General features: G+C 42.4%; 1 protein-coding gene across 1 annotated transcript; it reads right to left on the reverse strand.

Moving 5' to 3' along the window:
* Window positions 1-652: 652 nt before the first annotated feature.
* Window positions 653-21,423, reverse strand: LOC311138090 (bridging integrator 2-like). The gene is made up of 13 exons (XM_084172750.1): window positions 21,346-21,423; window positions 20,448-20,623; window positions 19,631-19,711; window positions 15,383-15,437; window positions 13,195-13,289; window positions 11,999-12,094; window positions 11,705-11,812; window positions 11,524-11,609; window positions 8,424-8,499; window positions 8,133-8,215; window positions 7,245-7,881; window positions 6,840-6,932; window positions 653-943 (listed from the first exon to the last, which is right to left on the reverse strand). The coding sequence occupies exons 2-13, from the start codon at window positions 20,538-20,540 to the stop codon at window positions 872-874; spliced, it is 1,575 nt and encodes a 524-aa protein (XP_084028876.1). The 5' UTR covers window positions 20,541-20,623; window positions 21,346-21,423; the 3' UTR covers window positions 653-871.
* Between the last annotated feature and the right edge of the window lie 4,002 nt (window positions 21,424-25,425).

Consider the following 25,425-nt stretch of genomic DNA (forward strand, 5'->3'; position numbering starts at 1 on the left):
ACTTTCAAAGTTCTTGAAATGTTCCGTATTGACAGACCTTCATGTCTTAAAGTAATGATGGACTGTCGTTTCTCTTTGCTTATTTGAGCTGTTCTTGCCATAATATGGACTTCGTATTTTACCAAATAGGGCTATCTTCTGTATTCCCCCCTACCTTGTCACAACACAACTGATTGGCTCAAACGCTTTAAGAAGGAAAGAAATTCCACAAATTAACTTTTAACAAGGCATACCTGTTAATTGAAATGTATTCCAGGTGACTACCTCATGAATCTGGTTGAGAGAATGCCAAGAATGTGCAAAGCTGTCATCAAGGCAAAGGGTGGCTATTTTAAGAATCCCAAATCTCAACTATATTTTGATTTAACACTTTTTTGGTTACTACATGATTCCATATCTGTTATTTCATAGTTTTGATGTCTTCACTATTATTCTACAATGTAAAAAATAGTAGAAATAAAGATAAACCCTTGAATGAGTAGGTGTGTCCAAACATTTGACTGGTAGTGAATGTGCATATATGTATATGTATATATATTTGCGGGAAAAAACATATGGGGGATTGGAAGTGATGCAGACAATTACATTGATGGAAGTTACAATCTATCTGCAATATTAAAGCTGATCTACCCCCTATAAAAATTTATAAATAATAAAACAAAATAACTATGGCAAAATACTGTAGATTGGATAATCATGTGTCAACAATCCAGAACATTCTGCAAAAATCTCTCTCAGTAGGTATGAAACTCATCGGTATCTACCAACAAGTTGCGACATGGAAGCAAGTGAGTAAAAAGCACTTTGTGTGCTGCTGTGCTGAGTCATGACATCTTGAGGGGAAGACGGGAAACGAGAGGCCACAATTGACTCATTCTGATTCTGATAAATCTCCCTGCTGGATACAGGTCTTCTCCCTCACCCCCTTCGCCATGCTTTCCTGCTGTAGCGGGGAAAGGGTTAACAAAAAACAAACAACCATGTTATTCACATTTTAGGAGAGATCAGGGCCCATATTCATAAAGTGTCTCAAATAGGAGTGCTGATCTAGGATCAGGTCCCCCTTCTCATTCATTATGATCTTAAAGGCTAAAATGTTCCTAGTTCAGCAATCCTACTCTGAGAGGCTTTGCGAAAACAGGCCCGGTTCTGCAATCTTGGTAAAAAGTGAACTCTTGGAGCAACTCTCGTAATTTACATGCATTTGGTGCACATTGACAAGAGCAAATTCGGTGTCACTGAAACTAGGGCAGTCTGATGCACAGTTCTAATTCACAGGGATAAGTTAAGACTATTTGGAAGTTACACTACACCAAGGAGCATTTAACAAAAGTAAAGCGCTACTTTCCACACAAAGTAATATTGTAAAGTAACACACTATTACTAATTATATGTGACCTGTTTCAGGAAGCTAGGCGTATGTCGCACGTCCCTTCTTCATTTTTAGCAAAATGCGTTTTGGGGCAGAAATGGCTTCTGGAACATGTGAACTTTTATGTGCCTTAATAAAAAACTTCTGTGCCATCTGTAAATACGAATAATATTATTAATTTGCGTTACTTTCATGAAAACATCTCAAAATCTTACTGCTTGTTTGACTGTCGGAGGGTTTAAGACGAGCAACGTGCGCTCTACCAAAGATAGGCTACTTACTGACTCAGGTTTGACCACTAGTTTCTCCTTTCATCTGTGGAGCTGCTTTTACTGTGCTAGTCTACTAGTCTACTGTGCTAGTCCTGTGTTGTCACCTAGAGTCTTATTTATTTATTTTGCAAGCTATAGCACACTATTTTACAAAAGTAGGTTTTAAAGGACCATAGAGTTAAGTCTGCTTTGTGTTTTCTTTTTTTGCTAAGGAAAATCTGGTATTGTAGTATCGTGATACTGGTATCACGACAACAGTAGTCCATATAAGGTCTCACAGTTGACAATGCATGTCAGAGCAGAAACTATACCATGAAGTCCAAGGAACTGTCCGTAGATCTCTGAAATATATACACTATACATACAAAAGTATGTGGACACCCCTCTTGCTCGCTAGTGCTTTAGCAGCCCCCGAACTACCTCCAAACTATCCAATTGCTGTTCACCGGACCTTATGATAACTCAGCTATACAGCTGATGTCTGCTGGACTGTTCCTTTTTACGGTACCGCATCCTGTTTATGTTTAGCCTCAGCCCAAACTGTGTCGTCATTACCAGCTGTTGTCTTAGCTCTCTTAAATTACACCTGTGATTGCTTTATGCCTCTCTCCCATCTCAATATGGTTAGCTTATTGTTGTTTCGGTTATTTCTAATTGTACTATTTCACTGTAGATCCCCCAGCCCAGCTAAACCTGCCTTAGATAGCTCCTTTGTCCCACCCCCCATACACGCGGAGACCGACTCAATTGGTGCCTCCAGTGATGCAATCTCTTTCATTGTTACCCAACGCTTAGGTTTACCTCCACTTTACTCATATCCTTCCATATCGTTGTCTGTACATAATGCCCTGAATCTTTTCTACAACGCCTGGAAATCTGTCCCCTTTATTCTATGTACCCAACGCACTAGAAGACCAGTTCTTAAAGTCTTTAGCCGTATCCTTATTCTAGTCCTCCTCTGTTCCTCCGGTAATGTAGAGGCTAACCCAGGCCCTGCAGCCCTCAGTATCACTCCTACTCCCCAGGCGCTATCATTTGCTGACTTCTGTAATCGCAAAAGCCTTGGTTTCCTGCATGTAAATATCAGAAGTCTACTTCCTAAGTTTGAGTTATTCACTGCGTTAGCACACTCCGCCAACCCTGATGTTCTAGCAGTGTCTGAATCCTGGCTTAGGAAGGCCACCAAAAATTCTGAAATTTCCATCCCAAACTATAACATTTTCTGTCTAGATAGAACTGCCAAAGGGGGTGGAGTTGCAATCTACTGTAGAGATAGCCTGCAGAGCTATATCATACTATCCAGGTCTGTGCCCAAACAGTTTGAGCTTCTACTTCTAAAAATCCACCTTTCCAGAAATAAGTCTCTCACTGTTGACGCTTGCTACAGACCCCCCTCAGCCCCCAGCTGTGCTCTGGACACCATATGTGAATTGATTGTCCCCCATTTATCCTCAGAGTTCGTACTGCTTGGTGACCTAAATTGGGATATGTTTAATACCCCAGCCATCCTACAATCCAAACTAGATGCCATCAATCTCACGCAAATTATCAACGAACCTACCAGGTACAACCCTAAATCCGTAAACATGAGTACCCTCATAGATATCATCCTGACTAACTTACCCTCTAAATACACCTCAGCTGTCTTCAACCAGGATCTCAGCGATCACTGCCTTATTACCTGCGTCCGTAACGGGTCCGCGGTCAAACGACCACCCCTCACCACTGTCAAACGCTCCCTAAAACACTTTAGCGAGCAGGCCTTCCTAATTGACCTGGCCCAGGTATCCTGGATGGATATAGATCTCATTCCGTCAGTAGAGGATGCCTGGTTGTTCTTTAAAAGTAATTTCCTCTCAATCTTAAATAAACATGCCCCATTCAAAAAATACAGAACTAAGAACCGATAAAGCCCCTGGTTCTCCTCAGACTTGACTGCCCTTGACCAGCACAAAAACATCCTGTGGCGTACTGCATTAGCATCAAATAGCCCCCGCGATATGCAACTTTTCAGGGAAGTTAGGAACCAATATACACAAGCAGTCAGGAAAGCAAAGGCTAACTTTTTCAAACAGAAATTTGCATCCTGTAGCACTAACTCCAAAAAGTTTTGGGACACTGTAAAGTCCATGGAGAATAAGAGCACTTCCTCCCAGCTGCCCACTGCACTGAGGCTAGGAAACACTATCACCACCGATAAATCTACAATAATCGAGAATTTCAACAAGCATTTTGCTACGGCTGGCCATGCTTTCCACCTGGCTACCACTATCCCGGCCACCAACTCTGCACCCTCCGCTGCAACTTGCCCATGCCCCCCCCGCTTCTCCTTCACATAAATTCAGACAGCTGATGTTCTGAAAGAGCTGCAAAATCTGGACCCCTACAAATCAGCTGGGCTAGACAATCTGGACCCTTTCTTTCTAAAACTAGCCGCCGAAATTGTCGCAACCCCTATTACTAGTCTGTTCAACCTCTCTTTCGTAACGTCTGTGATCCCCAGAGATTGGAAAGCTGCCGCGGTCATCCCCTTCTTCAAAGGGGGTGACACTCTAGATCCAAACTGTTACAGACCTATATCCATCCTGCCCTGCCTTTCGAAAGTATTTGAAAGCCAAGTTAACAAACAGATCACCGACCATTTCGAATCCCACCGTACCTTCTCCGCTATGCAATCCGGTTTCCGAGCTGGTCATGGGTGCACTTCAGCCACGCTCAAGGTCCTAAACGATATTATAACCGCGATCGATAATAGACAGTACTGTGCAGCCGTCTTCATCGACCTGGCCAAGGCTTTCGACTCTGTCAACCACCGCATTCTTATTGGCAGACTAAATAGCCTTGGTTTCTCAAATGACTGCCTCGCCTCGTTCACCAACTACTTCTCAGATAGAGTTCAGTGTGTCAAATCGGAGGGCCTGTTGTCTGGACCTATGGCAGTCTCTATGGGGGTGCCACAGGGTTCAATTCTTGGGCCGACTCTTTTCTCCGTGTATATCAATGATGTCGCTCTTGCTGCTGGTGACTCTCAGATCCACCTCTACACAGACGACACCATTTTGTATACATCTGGCCCTTCATTGGACACTGTGTTAACAAACCTCCAAACAAGCTTCAATGCCATACAACACTCCTTCAGTAGCCTCCAACTGCTCTTAAACACTAGTAAAACTAAATGCATGCTCTTCAATCGAACTCTGCTGGCACCCGCCCACCCGACTAGAATCACCACTCTCGACGGGTCTGACCTAGAGTATGTGTACAACTACAAATACCTAGGTTTCTGGTTAGACTGTAAACTCTCCTTCCAGACTCACATTAAGAATCTCCAATCCAAAGTTAAATCTAGAATCGGCTTCCTATTTCGCAACAAAGCCTCCTTCACTCATGCTGCCAAACATGTCCTCGTAAAACTGACTATCCTACCGATCCTTGACTTCGGCGATGTCATTTACAAAATAGCCTCCAACACTCTACTCAGCAAATTGGATGTAGTCTATCACAGTGCCATCCGTTTTGTCTCCAAAGCCCCATACACTACCCACCACTGTGACCTGTACGCTCTTGTTGGCTGGTCCTCACTACATGTTCGTCGTCAAACCCACTGGCTCCAGGCCATCTATAAATCACTGCTAGGCAAATCCCCGCCTTATCTTAGCTCATTGGTCACCATAGCAGCACCCACCCGTAGTCTGTGCTCCAGCAGGTATATCTCACTGGTCATTCCCAAAGCCAACACCTCCTTTGGCCGCCATTCCTTCCAGTTCTCTGCTGCCAATGACTGGAACGAATTGCAAACATCTCTGAAGCTGGAGACTCTTATCTCCCTCACTAACTTTAAGCATCAGTTGTCAGAGCACCTTACCGATCACTGCACCTGTACACAGCCAGTCTGAAATTAGCCCACCCAACTACCTCATCCCTATATTGTTATTTATTTTGCTCTTTTGCACCCCAGTATCTCTATTTGCACATAATCTCTTGCACATCTAGCATTCCAGTGTTAATACTAATTGTAATTATTTTGCACTATAGCCTATTTATTGCCTTACCTCCATAACTTGCTACATTTGCACACACTGTATATAGCGATCAATGTCAAAGATCAGAGGTGCGCCCTGTATACATTTTAGGGATGGACATTTGAAATTATTTCACTATTCGAATAATATCATGACATTTTTTCGGATATCCGGATAGTCGAAAGACATGTTTTAAAGAAAACATTTTTGGGGGTGGAAACTTCAATGGAGACTTGCTTGCACGACTCAAGAGAGCCAGTGTTTGTTTTAGCAGAAGGGTGGGGAGGGGTGAGAGAGGAGCAGGGGCCAGTGTGTGTGACAGTATATGTGTGTGGCACAGAGGGAGAGAGAGAAAGTAGCCAAACCGACTAGCGCTAGTTAGACAAACTTGTTGCTGCCATAGGTTATCTATCATACCATCTGGTAGTGCCCGTCTTGACTGCATCAAATCGTTGTAAAGAAGCTAGCTAGCTACAGTAGCCAGCTAAGTTAGCCAGCTAGCTAGCTAAAGTAGCAAGGCTCCATTCATATGACACAACAGCCTACCTGTTGGTTGATCACTGTAGCCTACTTCTTATTTAGCCAACTTAATTCCATAATTTTCATTCAATTTTGCATTGATTAGAAATCTCCCACTTCACTTGCTACACATGAAGCCTGTGACTGTAGTGCTGTTTTGATTGACCGACAGTAACAACAAGCTACACCTGTGAAGGCTACCAGTGCATCTTTTTTAATGGGGAGCTGTCATAAAACTGTTGTTTTATAAAAATGTCAAATGTAATGGTCTATCCTTCGAGGCTATGTATCAATGTCACAGTTGTATTTAATTTTAGACAAAGCCATTTCATTGTTAAAATAGGCCTATATTTTTTTCTTCTCAAATGAATACTCTCCAAGTAATCTAATACCAACGTCCGTTCGGATATTCAAATAACCGTGCCCATCCCAGCAGCTGTCATGACATTTCTCCAAACAGCCTTTCTCTGCTCGCTCAAGAACTAAATGAAGAAACAAGTCGAGATGCGTTTGACAAAGTAACTGTAATAATATTACCAAATGTGAAAAAGTAACATGTTACTCATAAAAGTAATCTGATTACATAACGCGTTACCCCCAACACTGCCAAGGACACAGAGGCTGACATACATACAAATGTACACACGAACATACCTTCTCCTCTGTGTCGGCGAACATGAGAATCGTGTCTTCCACATCAAACTGCAGCGTCCCGTCTTCTGAAGCTTGACCCTCCAGCGCCACTCCCTGATATCAATCACAGCGCCACATAAACAACTTTGTTAGACACTCAGCAGAAATGCTAATAGTATGTTTAATTAAAGTGGTGAGATCTTGTATGGTGTTTATTTTCCCCACGTAAGGCTCAATTGTTTGCGTAAATCATGTATTGACGTCAATGGAATCTCAATCCAAATGGCCCAACCCAGGGGGGTCTTCATAATTGATACATGATTGATTAACATCTACATTCCAGCAAACACTGTTGGGACAATGGACTGTATGAAACAAACTATAATATATTATAAAGAGAGTACCACTACTACAATAGGGAATCACCTTGATAAGGAAACCAGGTGGATTCTGGGAGTCTGAGTCATTTCCAGTGCTCTTTGCATCAGAAGGGGGGAAGGAGCAGCGTGGAGCAGGACGAGGTAGGGCCTTGGCTTTACCATTCTCTGGAGAATCAGGCGCACTCTCCTGCTCAGTGTCATGTGGGTCGTCACTCTCTATGGACTTTGGAAGAGCCTCCTGACTGATTGTGACTTCACACCCAGTCACCTCTGACCTTTGAACTTGCCCTTTTACGACAGATTGGCTAGGGCCCTGCTCCTCTGAAGCCCCGCCCTCTGGGGCATCACTCAGACCCTCTGACGCGACGTCGCTCCCGACCCCGTTGTCGCTGTCACACGCCGACCGTCTGTTGGGCGTAGCAACGCCGTTGGAGCTCACCTCATCTGAGAAGTCGGACATTTCTGACGTGAGGACGCTGTGAGCGCCCTCATCTGCCTCTCCTGCGAGGGAAGCTTGCTCCTCAGAGATGCTATGGGTGTGGGTCTCGTGGCTGGACAGGACGGTCTCTTTGCTGTTTTCGGGGGCTGCGGATGTGTGGAGGGATGTGTGGTCCGGGGGGAAGGCTGTGTTACAGGGGATGGGCGCTGAAATGACCAGGGATTTCCTCTTCTTGGCCTTGGTGCTAAGAGAGGAGTTAGAGGGTGAGTTGATCTGGTTGGTGGCAGAACATTTGGTCTGACATTCTCAGATCCCAGATAATTTCCCAAATTCCAGACTTATTGAAAGAAAGTCAAGAGTAAATATTTGTTTTCTCAATTGAAAATAAATAGACTGTTGACTTTTACTTGATTAGCAATATATACAGTAATCACATATGGACTATGAGACATTAAACCAATGCGATACATTCACATGGTCATCTAAAACACTGACCTGTTGAGGCCCTTGATGATGAAAGCTTTTCCTGAATGCTGAGTCTCCAGCTTCTTCATCACACTGTAAAGCTCATGGTTCAGCTGCAATCAATAGTGGTTATTCTATTAGTCAGTATTAGTTGACTTGCAGTACATTTCTTCATCTGAACAGTGAGATGCCATACTACATCACCTACAGTAAAATCTATTATTTATAGCAGTGATACAGATGTGTCAAATATATTGTGATGGCTTTATTTCTTTTGGGAGAATAAAATCCATATTAGAATGTAGAAAAAAACAACCTCACCACGCTCATTTCCTTATAGAAGACATCCCTCAGGTTGGAAATGTTTTGAAAGACGGTCACGTAACAGCCAATCCGGCTTTAGACAAAAGGGAAAATATTATGTTACATTGGAGCCACTTGGTGCAAATAAGTTCAGGGTGTTTGCAGATAGAAATATACAAAGGATTCTTCATTCTACACAGAACAGAAATATGAACTGCGTTACAGTCCATAAGGAAATCAGTTAATTTAAAATGATTGTATTAGGCCTTAATCTATGGATTTCACATGACTGGGAATGCGACACATTTCCTTTGCATAGAGTTGATCAGGCTGTTGATTGTGGCCTGTGGAATGTTGTCCCACTCCTCTTCAATGGCTGTGCGAAGTTGCTGGATATTGGCGGCAACTGGAACACGCTGCTGTACACGTCGATCCAGAGCATCCCAAACTGCTCAATGGGTGTCATGTCTGGTGAGTATGCAGGACATGGAAGAACTGGGACATTTTCAGCTTCAAGGAATTGTGTCCAGATCCTTGCGACATGGGGCTGTGCATTTTCATGCTGAAACAGGTGATAGCGGCAGATTAAATGGCACGACATTGGGCCTCAGGATCTCGTCACAGTATCTCTGTGCATTGAAATTGCCATCTATAAAATGCAATTGTGTTCATTGTCCGTAGCTTATGCCTGCCCATACCCTAACCCCACCATGGGACACTCTGTTCACAACATTGACATCAGCAAAACGCTCGTCCACACGACGCCATCTGCCCGGTACAGTTGAAACCGGGATTCATCCGTGAAGACCACACTTCTCCAGCGTGACAGTGGCCATCGAAGGTGAACATTTGCCCACTGAAGTCGGTTATGAAACCGAACTGCAATCAGGTCAAGACCCCGGTGAGGACGATGAGCATGAAGATGAGCTTTCCTGAGACTGTTTCTGATAGTTAGTGCAGAAATTCTTTGATTTTGCAAACCCACAGTTTCATCAGCTGTCCGGGTGCAATTCTCAGACGATCCCGCAGGTGAAAAAGCCGGATGTGGAGATCCTGGGCTATGTATCTACACGTGGTCTGCGGTTGTGAGGCCGGTTGGACGTACTGCCAAATTCTCTAAAACAATGTTGGAGGCGGTTTAAGGTAGAGAGATGAACATTCAATTCTCTGGCAACAGCTCTGGTGGACATTCCTGCAGTCAGCATGCCAATTGCACCCTCCCTTAAAACTTGAGACATTGTGGGATTGTGTTTTGTGACAAAACAGCACATTTTAGCGTGACCTTTTATTGTCCCCAGCACAAGGTGCACCTATGTAATAGTCATGCTGTTTAATCAGCTTCTTGATATGCCACACCTGTCAGGTGGATGGATTATTTTGGCAAAGGAGAAATGCTCACTAACAGGGATGTAAACAAATTTGGCACAATTTGAGAGAAATACAGTGCATTTGGAAAGTATTCAGACCCCTTGACTTTTCCCACATTGTTACGTTATGGCCTTATTCTAAAATGGATGAAAAAAAAAAATCCTCAGCAATCTACGCACAATACCCCATAATGACAAAGCGGAAAAAATGGAAATATCACATTGACATAATTATTTAGACCCTATACTCAGTACTTTGTTGAAGCACCTTTGGCAGTGATTACAGCATCGAGTCTTCTTGGGTATGAAGCTACAAGCTTGGCACACCTGTATTTGGGGAGTTTCTCCCATTCTTCTCTGCAGATCCTCTCAAGCTCTGTCAGGTTGGATGGGGAGCGTCGCTGCACAGCTATTTTCAGGTCTCTCCAGAGATGTTAGATTGGCTTCAAGTCCGGGCTCTGGCTGGGCCACTCAAGGACATTCAGAGACTTGTCCCGAAGCCACTCCTGCATTGTCTTGGCTGTGTGCTGAGGGTCGTTGTCCTGTTTGAAGGTGAACCTTCGCCCCCAGTCTAAGGTCCTGAGCGCTCTGGAGCAGGTTTTCATCAAGGATCTCTCTGTTCTTTGCGCAGTTCATCTTTGCCTCGATCCTGACTAGTCTCCCAGTCCCTGCCACTGAAAAACATCCCCACAGTATGATGCTAACACCACCATCTGCTATGATATGTTTGATATCCTATGTGTTGTCAGTGTCAGGGCACACTTGGTTTAATCAATTCCTTTTTTTCTTTTTTTTTATGAAATTAATTTTGACTGAGCTCTCTCCATGTAGTTTGTTTGTTTGGTAGAGCACGGCGCTTGTAACGCCAAGGTAGTGGGTTCGATCCCCGGGACCACCCATACACAAAAATGTATGCACGCATGACTGTAAGTCGCTTTGGATAAAAGCGTCTGCTAAATGGCATATTATTATTATTATTATTATTACCATGCTTCACCGTAGGGATGGTGCCAGGTTTCCTCCAGACATGACGCTTGGAATTCAGGCCAAAGAGTTCAATCTTGGTTTCATCAGACCAGAGAATCTTGTTTCTCATGGTCTGAGAGTCTTTAGGTGACTTTTGGCAAACTCCAAGTGGGCTGTCATGTGCCTTTTACTGAGGAGTGGCTTCCGTCTGGCCACTCTACCATGTCCTTCTAGAAGGTTCTCCCATCTCCACAGAGTAACTCTAGAGCTCTGTCAGAGTGACCATTGGGTTATTGGTCACCTCCTTGACCAAGGCCCTTCTCCCTCGATTGCTCAGTTTGGCCAGGCGGCCAGCTCTAGGAAGAATCTTGGTGGTTCCAAACTTCTTCCATTTAAGAATGATGGAGGCCACTGTGTTCTTGGGGACCTTCAATGCTGCAGACATTTTTTGGTACACTTCCCCAGATCTGTGCCTCGACACAATCCTGTCTCGGAGCTCTACGGACAATTCCTTCGACCTCATGGCTTGGTTTTTGCTCTGACATGCACTGCCAACTGTGGGACCTTATATAGACAGGTGTGTGCCTTTCCAAATCATGTCCAATCAATTGAATTTACCACAGGTGGACTCCAATCAAGTTGTACAAACATATCAAGGATGATCAACGGAAACAGGATGCACCTGAGCTCAATTTTGAGTCTCATAGCAAAGGGTCTGAATACTTATGTAAATAAGGTATTTCTAATGGACAGGACCCTGATGTGCTGTGGTCCATTGCCTTTACCTTTGATAGAGAACAGGAAGCTCCTCCCTCATCTCTTTGTTGATTTCCTCAAACACACTCTGGGCTATGTTGAACTCCTCCTCTGCCTGGTTAGAGGGAAATGGAATTCAAATGCCTTCAGTACCTTTATCCAAATACGTTGACCAAAAAATATTGAATTTACTTTTCATTTTCAACACACCTTTGTGATTCTGGCATCGTCTTTCTTCTTGGCATTCTGCAGCGCCTCCAAGTGGTGGCGTGAGGAATCGTAGTCTACTAGCTTCCGACCGCGTTTGGCCAGTCGTTCCTAAGTGGCATGGGTAGAAGTAATATTTCTAAACACAATCCCCATGAGTCAAGTGACACTATAAAGTCTCTTGATTGTTTGTTTGTAAGACCAAGCAGCAATGTAAACACATGGGGAGGGAAGAGTTTTGATGTGAACCAGTTATACTGCACCAAAAACAGTTGATGAGAGTACATCAGAAGCTACCTTGACTTCATGAAACTGGCCAGTGTAATTCTCCATGGTGCGGACTATTTGGTCTGTTAGTTTCTCTTCGTAATCGTTCCACAGCAAGTCCTCACTCTGTAGTAGAGGGAAGAAAAAGTTAAAAAATGTTCAAAAGTTTGGGGTCACTTAGAAATGTCCTTGTTTTCGAAAGACAAGCCCATTATCAGCAACCATCAGTCCTGTGTTCCAATGGCACGTTGTGTTTGCTAATCCAAGTTTATCATTTTAAAAGGCTGATAGATCTTTAGAAAACACTTTTGCAATTATGTTAGCACAGCTGAAAACTGTTGTGCTGATTAAAGAAGCAATAAAACTGGCCTTCTTGAGACTAGTTGAGTATCTGGAGCATCAGCAATTGTGGGTTCGATTACAGGCTCAAAATGGCCAGAAACAAATAACTTTCTTCTGAAACTTGTCAGTCTATTCTTGTTCTGAGAAATGAAGGCTATTCCATGTGAGAAATTGCCAAGAAACTGAAGATCTCGTACAACGCTGTGTACTACTCAAGAGGACAAATAGATTAGAGTGTCTAGTTTGAGAAACAGTCGCCTCACAGGTCCTCAACTGGCAGCTTCACTAAATAGTACCCGCAAAACACCAGTCTCAACGTCAACAGTGAGGAAGCGACTCCGGGATGCTGACCTTCTAAGCAGAGTGGCAAAGAAAAAGCCATATCTCAGACTGGCCAATAAAAAGAAAATATTAAGATGGGCAGTCTGAGATGGTGTCGCTCTTTATTTCTTGGTTCTTCTGTGGTACATATAAAGACCGCTACACTTCTTCTCATTTAGACAACTTAATTCCGTAATTTTTATTCCATTTTGCATTGATTCGAAATATACCCACTTCACCTGCTCCAGATGAAGCCTGTGACTGTAACACCAATTTGATTGACCAACAGTAACAAGCTACATGTGTGAAGGCTACAGGTGCATCTGTCATAAAACTTGTATTATTAAAAATTATATATATAATGGTCTATCCTTGTAGGCTATGTAGCAATGTCAGTAAAACATTGTTTTGACAAAGCCTTTTCATTGTTAAAAATAGGCCTATAATCTTTCTCTCAAATTAATACTGTCCCAAGCGATCTAATACTAACGTCTGTTCAGAATTTCAAATAACCATGCCCATCCCTACTATAGACCACAATAAAACACCCAGCTGTGGCCCACCTCCATGATGACAGATAGGTCCTCTCCTCCCTGCCAGTCAGGTTCGTAGACGTCTCTTAACGTCTGGGACAGTCGCTTGGATGTCTCATGCATCACTGTAGAGAAGGACAGAAGGAAAATGTGAACTATTGACTGCATTTGTCATAATAATGTTTGTGTGTATCTTGCCTAGCAGATAGCTTGTTAACTAGGCTAGGGGACAGTGTCAGGGGATGTGGGTAAAAAAACAAAAACAAGGGTAGTATTCACTACCAAACAGAAGAAAACGGACTGAAACAAGGCGGGACTACATTAAGTTGTCCAATAAGAAACACTTATTTTCTGCAGCAAAACGTTTTGCTAAGGTGTACAATAATAAGGCCGTGTCTAGACTTCACAGTTCATGCAGCTTTAGTATTCTGATCATAGTTCTGATCATGGAATTCCGAATGCGTCATGAGTCTACATTTAAATGTCTCTACCGTGTCCACAGTGTGTCCATTGCTTGTTGTTTGGGGTTTTAGGCTGTGTTTCTGTATAGCACTTTGTGACATCTGCTGATGTAAAAAGGGCTTTATAAATACATTTGATTGATTGATTGATTCCCTTTTTCCGCGCTATATTCAAATGCCAGTATGCATTCTACAAATGGTGGAATAGGCTAAATATGTTAACAACACAACAACAACTGGCAGTAGCTAACTAGCCAGCTAACCTCTGTAGCTAGCCAGCAAGCTAGCAAGCAACGTTAAAGGTATTGCAAACGGATTAGCATAACTCTAGCCAAACAAAACATTGTTTTTCTAAATATTATCTAGCTGGCTAGCATTTGAGTCCAGCAAACACGTTCCTCACACACTAGGAACGTATTTCCTCCAACTTTATAATGAAAAGGTGCCTTGGTCCCAAAATACACATTTTTTGCAGACTTGTGGGAGGGGTGCTGATGACGTCGCCCAAAGTATGCGCTTTCGGTAGCCTGATTACGTCCAGACTGAGGAGAAATCTGCACACAATGCATCCATGACCACCTCCTGAAGGGGACAGCCAGATCTGAACACAGACAGACCCGTCTTTTCAACACGATCTTTGTATTGTGCTAGCAGAAGTCGCAGGTAAGTGTCAAGTGTAGACCTAATAAATACAACCTGGCATGACAGAAATCATAATGGACAGAACATTAAGATAAAGTTGTTTTGGTTTTGTGGCACACTGCTGATTCGGCTACACCTATGCAAGGTCAAAACAAAATGGTCTTCATTTGAAGTGGTATGCAAACGGGATCACTAAAAACAAACAATTCTAACACAATTATTTCCTGCTCAAATGAATAATACATTCATTTGCTGAGTCTTCCCTTTTTAATGGCCCGTAGTTCTTTGCTTTAATAAATTGACAGTACAGACAGCATTGCAAAAGACCGATCTAATAATAGATGGAATTCACTTCCCTCTTCACTTTCTCCCTCATGCCACCAGAGAGGATTTGAAAGTATGCTCAGCTTACAAAAAGAGACTTGGGCCAGTGTGTCAAATTTAACTCATTACTGTACAAAATACAGGCCTACAACTACATCAAACAAAGCCAAAATAATGAACACAAAGACTGAATGATAAGATTGTAGATATTTGATTTTGACCTCAATATGAATATGGCAGCCTGAACTGCCTAAATGCACAGGGCAACACTAAAGATAAGTATTGAATCTATAGATGGGTTAGCTGACAACATCATGAAACAATGTGCACGCCTTAATGGGGCGATTCTGGATGGCCAGATGGCTAGCAACAATGACAAGAAACTACCTTGTGGGGAATCATAAGTGGCTCATTTCAGCTAGTTTCATCTTGTTCTTGATGCCATGTCTCGTTTTGAGGTGTTTGACTGATTTTATTTCAATGCTAATATGGCTTAAATTCGCTAGCTAGCTAACCAACAACTGTAACATTGTATTTGAGAGACAAGTGCTCATTGTGCAAATGTATTTATGTTTTCAATAAACATTGGAGACCAAAAAAAATTACATGTAAACATTCTAAGCCAACCCCGTCTGTTTTGCCCCATAGTTGCGCAGTTTTGTTGCTTAGCAACTTCAATTAAGCCACCAGTTGATTTGATTAGACTAATCAGAACGTTGGCCGTAGGTGCGCCTGTGCCCATGAGAAACCTCTGCTATGGAGTGAGATGAAATAGACAACTCAGCTCCTACCTTTCACTGCACGGAAGTACGCTTGGACTTCTTTGAATAGTCTTCCCCCATCATTCTGTTGGTTGAAAAGACAGAAGATTCAATGAGGGGGTTGTTATAGTACATTTCTTACAGTGAGAGCATCCATCAATCAAAGACCCTTTCCAGTAGTTGACGTCACCTTTACAGAAGATAAATCTCCAAAAACACTGAAAGAGAAAGACACCAGGATCTTCACAATTCAAGATGTACAATCATACATATCACGAACAATAACAGTGAAGAGTGTACAGTATGTGTTTTAAAAGTGACACTGTCCTTGTCGAACAAGGATTACCTTTTGTATTTTTATTCTGATGCTTCAATGTGCCAACAAAAAAAAAATCAGAATAAGGAATATATTGTTTTACACAAGGCATGGTGGCCCAACCTGGTCTCCAAGTTACTCCATTTAGTATGATTTGTTACGTTTCGTATGGTATGTATTAATTTGTGGATGTCCATCACCCATTTCGTATGATATGTTACAAATTACAATTCGCATTATGTTACGAATTTGAAAAATGTACAATATGTTACAAATTTGCAAAATGTATGATATGTTATGAATTCTGTCTAGGTGGCTAACATTAGCTAGTTCGCTAACATTAGGCTAGCGGTTAGGGTTAAGTTTAGGAGTTAGGTTAAAGGGTTACGGTCAGGTTAAAGGTTAGGTGAAGGGTTAGCTAACATGCTAAGTAGTTGCAAAGTATCTAAAAAGTAATAAGTAGTTAAAAAGTTGCTAATTAGCTAAAATTGTCTGTGATGAGATGGGTATACACCCACCCTTCCACCCCCACCCTCCTTTCATTTTAGCCTTAGGTAACCATCTGTCTTATGTAACCATACCAAACATAACATATACTAAATGGAGTGTATCAGCTTTACGTACAGAATAATACGAAATGCTCTGAGACCATGTTGGGTGGCCACTGTTTGATTAATTAAATGCTAGCGGCCATGACAGAATTCAAACTTGAGTTGGTTTTGGGGTGAGGTTTGATGTGGGTGTCTCGTGTGTGTTCGTAGGTGGGAAGAGTTAGCTAAAATTATTTAGCCAATAAGCTTCAGCTGGTTGGTGTGCAACTGTGGCAAATTTGGTTTGACTTTGGATAGCCTATCCCTGGGGATAGTTAGGGACCGTCAATAAATTACAATGTAAATTGACAATATTTTCATGTTGTCTCATTAAATGCTGTCAATATTTGTATATGGACTTCTACAATCTATAGGTGGTTTGAGATTTGTAAGTCATTAACATTTGGAGATATTGAACTTTAAAATATTGTCCCATTGTGTAATTTACTGATGGTCCCTAAACCCAATAGGGATATCAAATGTCATACCAAATTGACCATGGGCATTATGATCGGGTTACTTGGGTGCTGCCAGCTGTGGGCAGGATTAAAATAAGCCCAACCCACAGAAAACTGTTATGGTACCCTTCATTCCGTGACATTTTTTCCTATCATCTCCCAAATCTCCGTTTTGGAGGAGACCACTTTATGACCAAAATTAACCCATTCACACTAAATGTTTCTGACTCATATCAACGCCACATTGGCCATTTTCAAAACAAAAAGTTGATTTTTAGCGGCAGTCACTCTTTAAGACAACTTTTTCTTAACACGTGTTGATTTGGTGAAATGACCCAAAATACAGATATATAAAAAATGCACACAGCTCTGAGGGCAGATAAACAGTTAACCAAACGTCAGAGATAGCTCCCTTGCAACATATAAGCTGAATCTATTGGAGAACATTTCATTGGTTGACCTCAACACAAAAACAGTAATTAGCAGACAAAACAACATCTGGTTTTTCCAGTGCTTTTTCAAATGAGCGTCCAACCAGTTGGCCATTTGACAGCATATCAGTTTGTCAAATTACATAGAAAAAATTATAATGGAAACAAAAAGTGTAAGGTAGACCACCATTCCAAATGGCCAGAGTTTAGATCCTAAAGTTATCAACGCAAAAGGATTTCAGTGAATATGGTCCTTATGTGCCTAAAGGCCCACACAGACTGTAACATTTTTGCCATCTTATGCCACAATTTTGCCGTCCCAGACGTGGGCAATTATTTTGGTCATAAATGACTGCCCGACGTCTTGTCTCGTTCAGTATGACAGGGTATAGATCTGCAGATTATGTACCACTATGTGTGTCGTAGGCTCCAACAAAGTTCTGGCAGTGTCAGAAATGTTGAGCCTTTATTGTGTAGTGTGGCTAGAGTTACGAGCCGATCCCTGGTGACTGACCAATAGGAGGAACACTGACGCCTTGCTCGCGCACCTGGATGTTGTCGTTCTTTCGACGCCATGCTTGATACGCCCAGTTGACGCAGTTGCTGCAGCCTACGCCGCTGAAGTATCCTCACAACGCATGCCAATCGCAGAATGTGACGACAGAACTTAATTTGGTCACATCGCACAGTGTGACATGTAATAATCGTAAAAGACTGAATCCGACGTAGAGTGTGGGAAGGCCTTTAGGGGATGAAGAGACTTGAGCAACCAACAGTAACAGTCAGTATGACTCATACAGTGCCTTGCAAAAATATTCATCCCCCTTGGCGTTTTTCCTATTTTGTTGCATTACAACCTGTAATTTAAATGGATTTTTATTTGGATTTCATGTAATGGACATACACAAAATAGTCCAAATTGGTGAAGTGAAATGAAAAAAATAACGAATGGAAAAGTGGTGGGTGCATATGTATTCACCCCCTTTGATATGAAGCCCCTAAATAAGATATTGTGCAACCAATTACCTTCAGAAGTCACATAATTTGTTAAATAAAGTCCACCTGTGTGCAATCTAAGTGTCACATGATCTGTCACATGATCTCAGTATATATACACCTGTTCTGAAAGGCCCCAGAGTCTGCAACACCACTAATCAAGGGGCACCACTAAGCAAGCGGCACCATGAAGACCAAGGAGCTCTCCAAACAGGTCAGGGACAAAGTTGTGGAGAAGTACAGATCAGGGTTGGGTTATAAAAAAATATCTGAAACTATGAACATCCCACGGAGCACCATTCAATCCATTATTAAAAAATTGAAAGAATATGGCACCACAACAAACCTGCCAAGAGAGGGCCGCCCACCAAAACTCACGGACCAGGCAAGGAGGGCATTAATCAGAGAGGCAACAAAGAGACCAAACATTACCCTGAAGGAGCTGCAAAGCTCCACAGTGGAGATAGGAGTATCTGTCCATAGGACCACTTTAAGCCGTACACTCCACAGAGCTGGGCTTTATGGAAGAGTGGCCAGAAAAAAGCCATTGCTTAAAGAAAAAAAATAAGCAAACACGTTTGTGGGAGACTCCCCAAACATATGGAAGAAGGTACTCTGGTCAGATGAGACTAAACTTGAGCTTTTTGGCCATCAAGGATAACGCTATGTCTGGCGCAAAGCCAACACCTCTCATCATCCCGAGAACACCATCCCCACATGGTGGTGGCAGCCTCATCCTGTGGGGATGTTTTTCATCGGCAGGGACTGGGAAACTGGTCAGAATTGAAGGAATGATGGATGGTGCTAAATACAGGGAAATGATTGAGGGAAACCTGTTTCAGTCTTCCAGAGATTTGAGACTGGTACGGAGGTTCACCTTCCAGCAGGACAATGACACTAAGCATACTGCTAAAGCAACACTCGAGTGGTTTAAGGGGAATCATTTAAATGTCTTGGAATGGCATAGTCAAAGCCCAGACCTCAATCCAATTGAGAATCTGTGGTATGACTTAAAGATTGCTGTACACCAGCGGAACCCATCCAACTTGAAGGAGCAGGAGCAGTTTTGCCTAGAAGAATGGGCAAAACTCCCAGTGGCTAGATGTGCCAAGCAAAAGGTGGCTTTACAAAGTATTGACTTTGGGGGGGTGAATAGTTATGCACGCTCAAGTTTTCTGTTTTTTTTGTCTTACTTGTTGTTTGTTTCACCCCAAAAAATATTTTGCATTTTCAAAGCGGTAGGCATGTTGTGTAAATCAAATGATACAAACCCCCCCAAAAATCTATTTTAATTCCAGGTTGTAAGGCAACAAAATAGGAAAAATGCCAAGGGGGGTGAATACTTTCGCAAGCCACTGTATAGGCCTTGTACAGCATGTTGCAAAAAGTGGGCTTATCGATACAAACATCTATTGCATCAGTGTTGCAGTTCACCATGGGAGACAGAAACAGCATGACATTGAAGCAGAGCTTTTCTTCATTGGTACCTGTTGTTTGAGAAGGTTCTGGGAGTACTGCTCAAACTGTTCATCTTTAGTCTCCATGTTCTTCCCCAGCTTCTGCATGACCTATCACAGGACAAAAACAAAAGTTGTTGATATATCCACAGCTTTCTATCACTCAACATTAATGGACATTACTCTCTATAATAGGTATTGTACTGTTGTTCAGTTTGACCTATGTGAGGTAATGACAATCACACTTACAGTATATAGGCCCTACATTGTGTTCCATAATGATTCTAAACAACTATCGTAACTTACTTGTATAATGTTCACTATTTTCCAGACCAACATAATGTCTATCATTCCCCTTTCCCAAAAATGACATCTGTGGTTGACCCCAAATGATAGGACGGAACTTGGGCACATTGAACCGATTTCATCTGACAGGCATTTCAAACCACGCTCCCTGTCCTGTTTTTTTGGTTTCTGCAGCAAAGTGAAAGTAGCAGAGCAGCACGCCAGCACCTAGGCCAAGTGAACCACAAAGCCACCGAGTAAGAGCAGTGAGGGAGAGGAAGTGTATGCAGAGGCAGGAAGTGGCAGCTTTTGTGTCCACATGCAGCTGAACAAGCAACATCAACAAAATGGCATTAACAGACTAGCACAAAATCAATTTGGCTGTTTTCTGTTGGAATAGACAACTAACTTTATATAGGCTAGTTCACAATAAAAGTTGTATTGAATATTGTTTGAAAATTGTTTGAACTGTTGATTTTTTTGTCTCTTGAGGAATTAACCAATCTTGATTTCAGGATAACATAGAGATATCACGGTTCACCAGTTCAAACTTGTTGCTTACCTTTTCCTGAGCACGATTCAATGACTTTTGTACCCGTTTGGCAAAGATTCCAGCCCCAGCGCCAATGTTTTGCCCCATCTTGTTCTCTGCCATCGTGTCTTCTTTCTCTCACTCTGGTCTGCTAATGCTTCCTCTTGTGAAATCACTGCTCTGGTGCTTATATCTTTGTTGAAGTACTTAGGGGCGGAGAGCAGAGTCAGTACCGATGTCAGACAGGACTCTCTCTCTCTCACACACACACGACTTTGCTATACCCATGTAACATTTGTGTCAGCCTTGTTGCTTGTTAAAAAGGTTGTCTTGCAGTGAAACAGACACTAGCGTTCTTGAAATTCAGTCGACAGACATCATGAAACACATGTTCCATCCTCTTGTTGAAACTTGTAAACGAGTCAGTAAATTACCCTTTGTAATAAGTGTCTTTAAAAAAAAAAAATATATATATATATATATATATATATATATTCAAGAAATTGCTTCAACAGGATAAAGCCTACACTTTACTCATCATGTTTATCCCACCATCGTCAAGGTAGATCGCAGGACGAATACCAAAGATTATTTATTATATTGACAAGATGGTCCACTGACCACTGTAACCATGGAAATACGTATCTGCAAAGGCGAAAGGCAGGCGGGAGGAAGTGAGATTCTACAGACGAATCTAGCCAATTATCTTTCATAGAAAACATCAATATACTCGTAACAACCTAACCATTATAAAACTTATATTCGATCAAATAAGCCTCACCTATTAAAATAGCAATTCACTTTTATCTTGACCAAATTCGACACTCATTGACCCCATACAAAAACTTCTCACTTGGTCTGCTTAACGTCTGCTTAATCCGAATGGAATCGACCTTCACCATTTGTCTCTTCCTCTGTGAATACTCACCTGAGAAATGTGACCTTAATTTGTTGTTACATTTTGCTGTAAAGAGTGGCAGGCAGCATCACATGATGTGGATAGATAGATAACCATTTTTCCAAGTATGGGCATGGATGGAAGAGGAAGCGAAACACCCCGCTGTTTTTTTCTATATTGTTTTTTTGAAAGTCAATGATCTAAGATCAGACCCAACTGCTATTGCATTGGTGTCTATGGGAGATGCACCCAGTTATTAAGTAGACCTGAACTGACCATTTTTTTCAATGGTAAACAGCCTGAGTGAACTATCTTCATTCATATACAGTATGAATGGACAAAGCCATCGATCACGTGACACCATTAGTTCCTGTGAAGACTCAATAGCGCATTGAAGCCAAATAAAGTCGGTTAAGATGGCGTCTCATTGAGACATAACATGCGCAGTTTTAGCTACTCCAGGAAGTGACGTTGCAGGCTAGCTCAGTGCTGCCCCCTCTCATTGAGTAACTCAAGTTGAAGGCCAACTGGGGTACTGCAGGCTGCCATTAGCAACTAAATTATCCTTATATCTTCTGTGTGCAACTTTAAAATAGTCGGTTCAAGGACATACATCTGGTGTATTAGAAGCAATTATTGGTACCATGATTGTCTTGGATATTTATTTATTTTATATGAAGATTGACTGGTCGTCACTAATTACCACAATCATAAACCCCGCCTATTTCTACAAATTATCTTCTTAAAATGTGATTTTAAACCTAACCTTAACCCTAACCTTAACCACACTGCTAACCTTATGCCTAACCCTAACCTTAAATTAATACCAAAAGGCTACAAAAAAAAAAGCCTGAAATTGTGGCTGTGGTAACTAGGGAAACCAGAATGACCACGAAGATTGCAATCTTTCCATTCACTGTAATGGGGATCCTGTTTTCTGCTAACAATGCCTGCAGTACTGTGGTCAGCCTTGAATTTCCGTGGCTTCAATGAAAGGGGGCAGTCGTTCTCCCCTGGTAACTGTATACGTGGAGAGTGTAAGTGGGCGTTGCGAAATAAGTGGGAGGATCAACATAAGTGGATCAACATAACTGGAAACATAGATAATTCGGCAGATTGGTTGCCAAGATCGATTTGCGTGGCTGCTTAATTGCTACTTCTTGGTAACATTTTAGCTAAGCCGGAGAGGCAGGTTAGGATAATTAACCTGGGAGGTTAGAACTAACCTATTAGGTTAGGCGAACTAACCTAGCAGGTTATGAGAATGAGGTTAAGGTTACAAAAAGGGTTAGGCTTGACAAAAAGCAGCCACGCAAAACGATTTTGCTTGGTAACCAATCTGCCCAATTAGCTTAGGTTTCATTAGTGATGCGCGGGTTGACTCATAGCAGTCCCCGCGGTTATAACCAGGGGGCAGACGGGTTTAGGGTCATTAAATATTGTGTGGCTGAAGGGCAGGTGGGTGGCGGACGGGTTGAATAAAGAAAAACAATACCATAAAAAATCCATAAATGTATAATTATTGTGCAATTTATATAGTCTAGATTGAATCAAATCAAATCTTATTGGTCACATACACATATTTAGCAGATGTTATTGCGGGTGTAGCGAAATGCTTGCGTTCCTAGCTCCAACAGTGCAGTAGTATCTAACAATTCACAACAATACACACAAATAAAAAAAAAGTAGAAGAATGGAATTAAATTTTTTATAAATATTAGGATGAGCAATGTCTGAGAGGCATTGACTAAAATAGAGTAGAATACAGTATATACAAATGAAATGAGTAAAACAGTATGTAAACATCATTAAAGTGACTAGTGTTCCATTTAAAGTGACCAGTGATTCCATGTCTATGTACATAGGGCAGCAGCCTCTAAGGTGCAGGGTTGAGTAACCGGGTGGTAGCTGGCTAGTGATGGCTAGTGATGGCTAACAGTCTGATAGCCTTGAGATAGAAGCTGTTTTTCAGTCTCTCGGTCCCAGCTTTGCTGCACCTGTACTGACCTCGCCTTCTGTATGATAGCGGGGTGAACAGGCCGTGGCTCGGGTGGTTGATGTCCTTGATTAACTTTTTGGCCTTCCTGTGACATCGGGTGCTGTAGGTGTCCTGGAGAGTAGGCTGTGTGCCCCGGGTGATGCGTTAGGCAGACCGCTTCACCGTCTGGAGAGCCCTGCGGTTGCTAGCGGTGCAGTTGCCATACCAGGCGCTGATACAGCCCGACAGGATGCTCTCAATTGTACATCTGTAAAAGTTTGTGAGGGTCTTAGGGGCCAAGCCAAATTTCTTAGAAGCCAAATTTCTTCAGCCTCCTGAGCTTGCCTCCGCTGTTGCGCCTTCTTCACCACACTGTCTGTGTGGGTGGACCATTTCAGATTGTCAGTTAAGTGTTATTTTCCTGGCACCACACTCCCAGAGCCCTCACCTCCTCCCTGTAGGTGGTCTCGTCATTGTTGGTAATCAAGCCTACTACTGTTGTGTCGTCTGCAAACTTGATGGTTGAGTTGGAGGCGTGCTTGGCCACGCAGTCATGGGTGAACAGGGAGTACAGGAGGGGGCTGAGCACGCACCCTTGTGGGGCCCCTATGTTGAGTATCAGCGTAGTGGAGGTGTTGTTTCCTACCTTCACCAACTGGGGGTGGCCCGTCAGGAAGTCCAGGACCCAGTAGCACAGGGCGGGGTTCAGTCCCAGGGCCCCGAACTAAATGATGAGCTTGGAGGGTACTATGGTGTTGAAGGCTGAGCTATAGTCAATGAACAGCATTCTTACATAGGTATTCCTCTTGTCCAGATGGGATATGGCAGTGTGCAGTGCAATGGCGATTGCATCATCTGTGGATCTATTGGGGCGGTATGCAAATTTAAGTGGGTCTAGGGTGTCAGGTAAGGTGGAGGTGATATGATCCTTAACTAGCCTCTCAAAGCACTTCATGATGACAGAAGTGAGTGCTACGGGGCGATAGTCATTTAGTTCAGTTACCTTTGCTTTCTTGGGTACAGGAACAATGGTGGACATCTTGAAGCAAGTGGGGACAGCAGACTGGGATAGGGAGAGATTGAATTTGTCCGTAAACACTCCAGCCAGCTGGTCTGCGCATGGTCTGAGGATGCAGCTAGGGATACATTCTGGACCGGCAGCCTTGCGAGGGTTAACACGCTTAAATGTCTTACTCACGTCGGCCACGGAGAACGAGAGCCCACAGTCCTTGGGAGCGGACCACGTCGGTGGCACTGTGTTATCCTTAAAGCGGGCAAAGAAGGTGTTTAGCTTGTCCGGGAGCAAGACGTCGGTGTCTGCGACGTGGCTGGTTTTCCCTTTTTTTAATATATTTTTTTACAATATATTTATTGCCTTTTTTTTACTATTTAAGAAACATCAGCAAAATATGACACATAATGCCCCGTTATTCCTTCCACCTACACATAACCGCTACATGGGAGCACATCGTGCAAAACCCTTCCCTCCCCAACCCATGAACACCCCCCTCCCTCCCCTCTACCGATATTAGCTTCAAAGATTAACAACAACAAAAAAAGAAACAAAATGATCTTCACATCCAATGCTAGAAAATAAATTATTCAAGGCAAAAACAAATAATAATAATAATAATAATACATTAATGAAGAAAATAATAATGTAGCAGTTAAGGTGACAACTCTAGAAACTGCTGAAAGTCCCCCCAGACATATTTTTTTCAGATGGAATATAGGAAGTTAATTATTTTAGCCACATCTGCTTGCTTGGCGGTGTCACTCTTCCATATAATAGCTGTGCATTTATTGGCTGCAATGACTGCCAATTTAATGAATCTGGTTTTGCTACCAATATTAACTGGTAGAACAGAGTAATCTCCAAGGAGAATAAGGGAAGGATTTAGTGGTACAGTCATATTAGTGACCTGTGATAAGATCTGAATAATATCTTCCCAATAATTGCCTAGTTCAGGGCAGGACAAAAATATATGCATAAGTGTGCCCACCCCCGTTTTACACCTTGGGCAAAATTGATTGATTTTGTCTCTCTGGTGTAAAGTAGACCCTATGTACTGTAAAATATTGAATTGCATCAACTTGTGCCTTGTGTTCCATTTATTATTTAACCAGGCAAG

This window comes from Coregonus lavaretus, assembly GCF_964263955.1.
Source record: "Coregonus lavaretus genome assembly, chromosome: 12".
NCBI classification, from domain to species: domain Eukaryota; kingdom Metazoa; phylum Chordata; class Actinopteri; order Salmoniformes; family Salmonidae; genus Coregonus; species Coregonus lavaretus.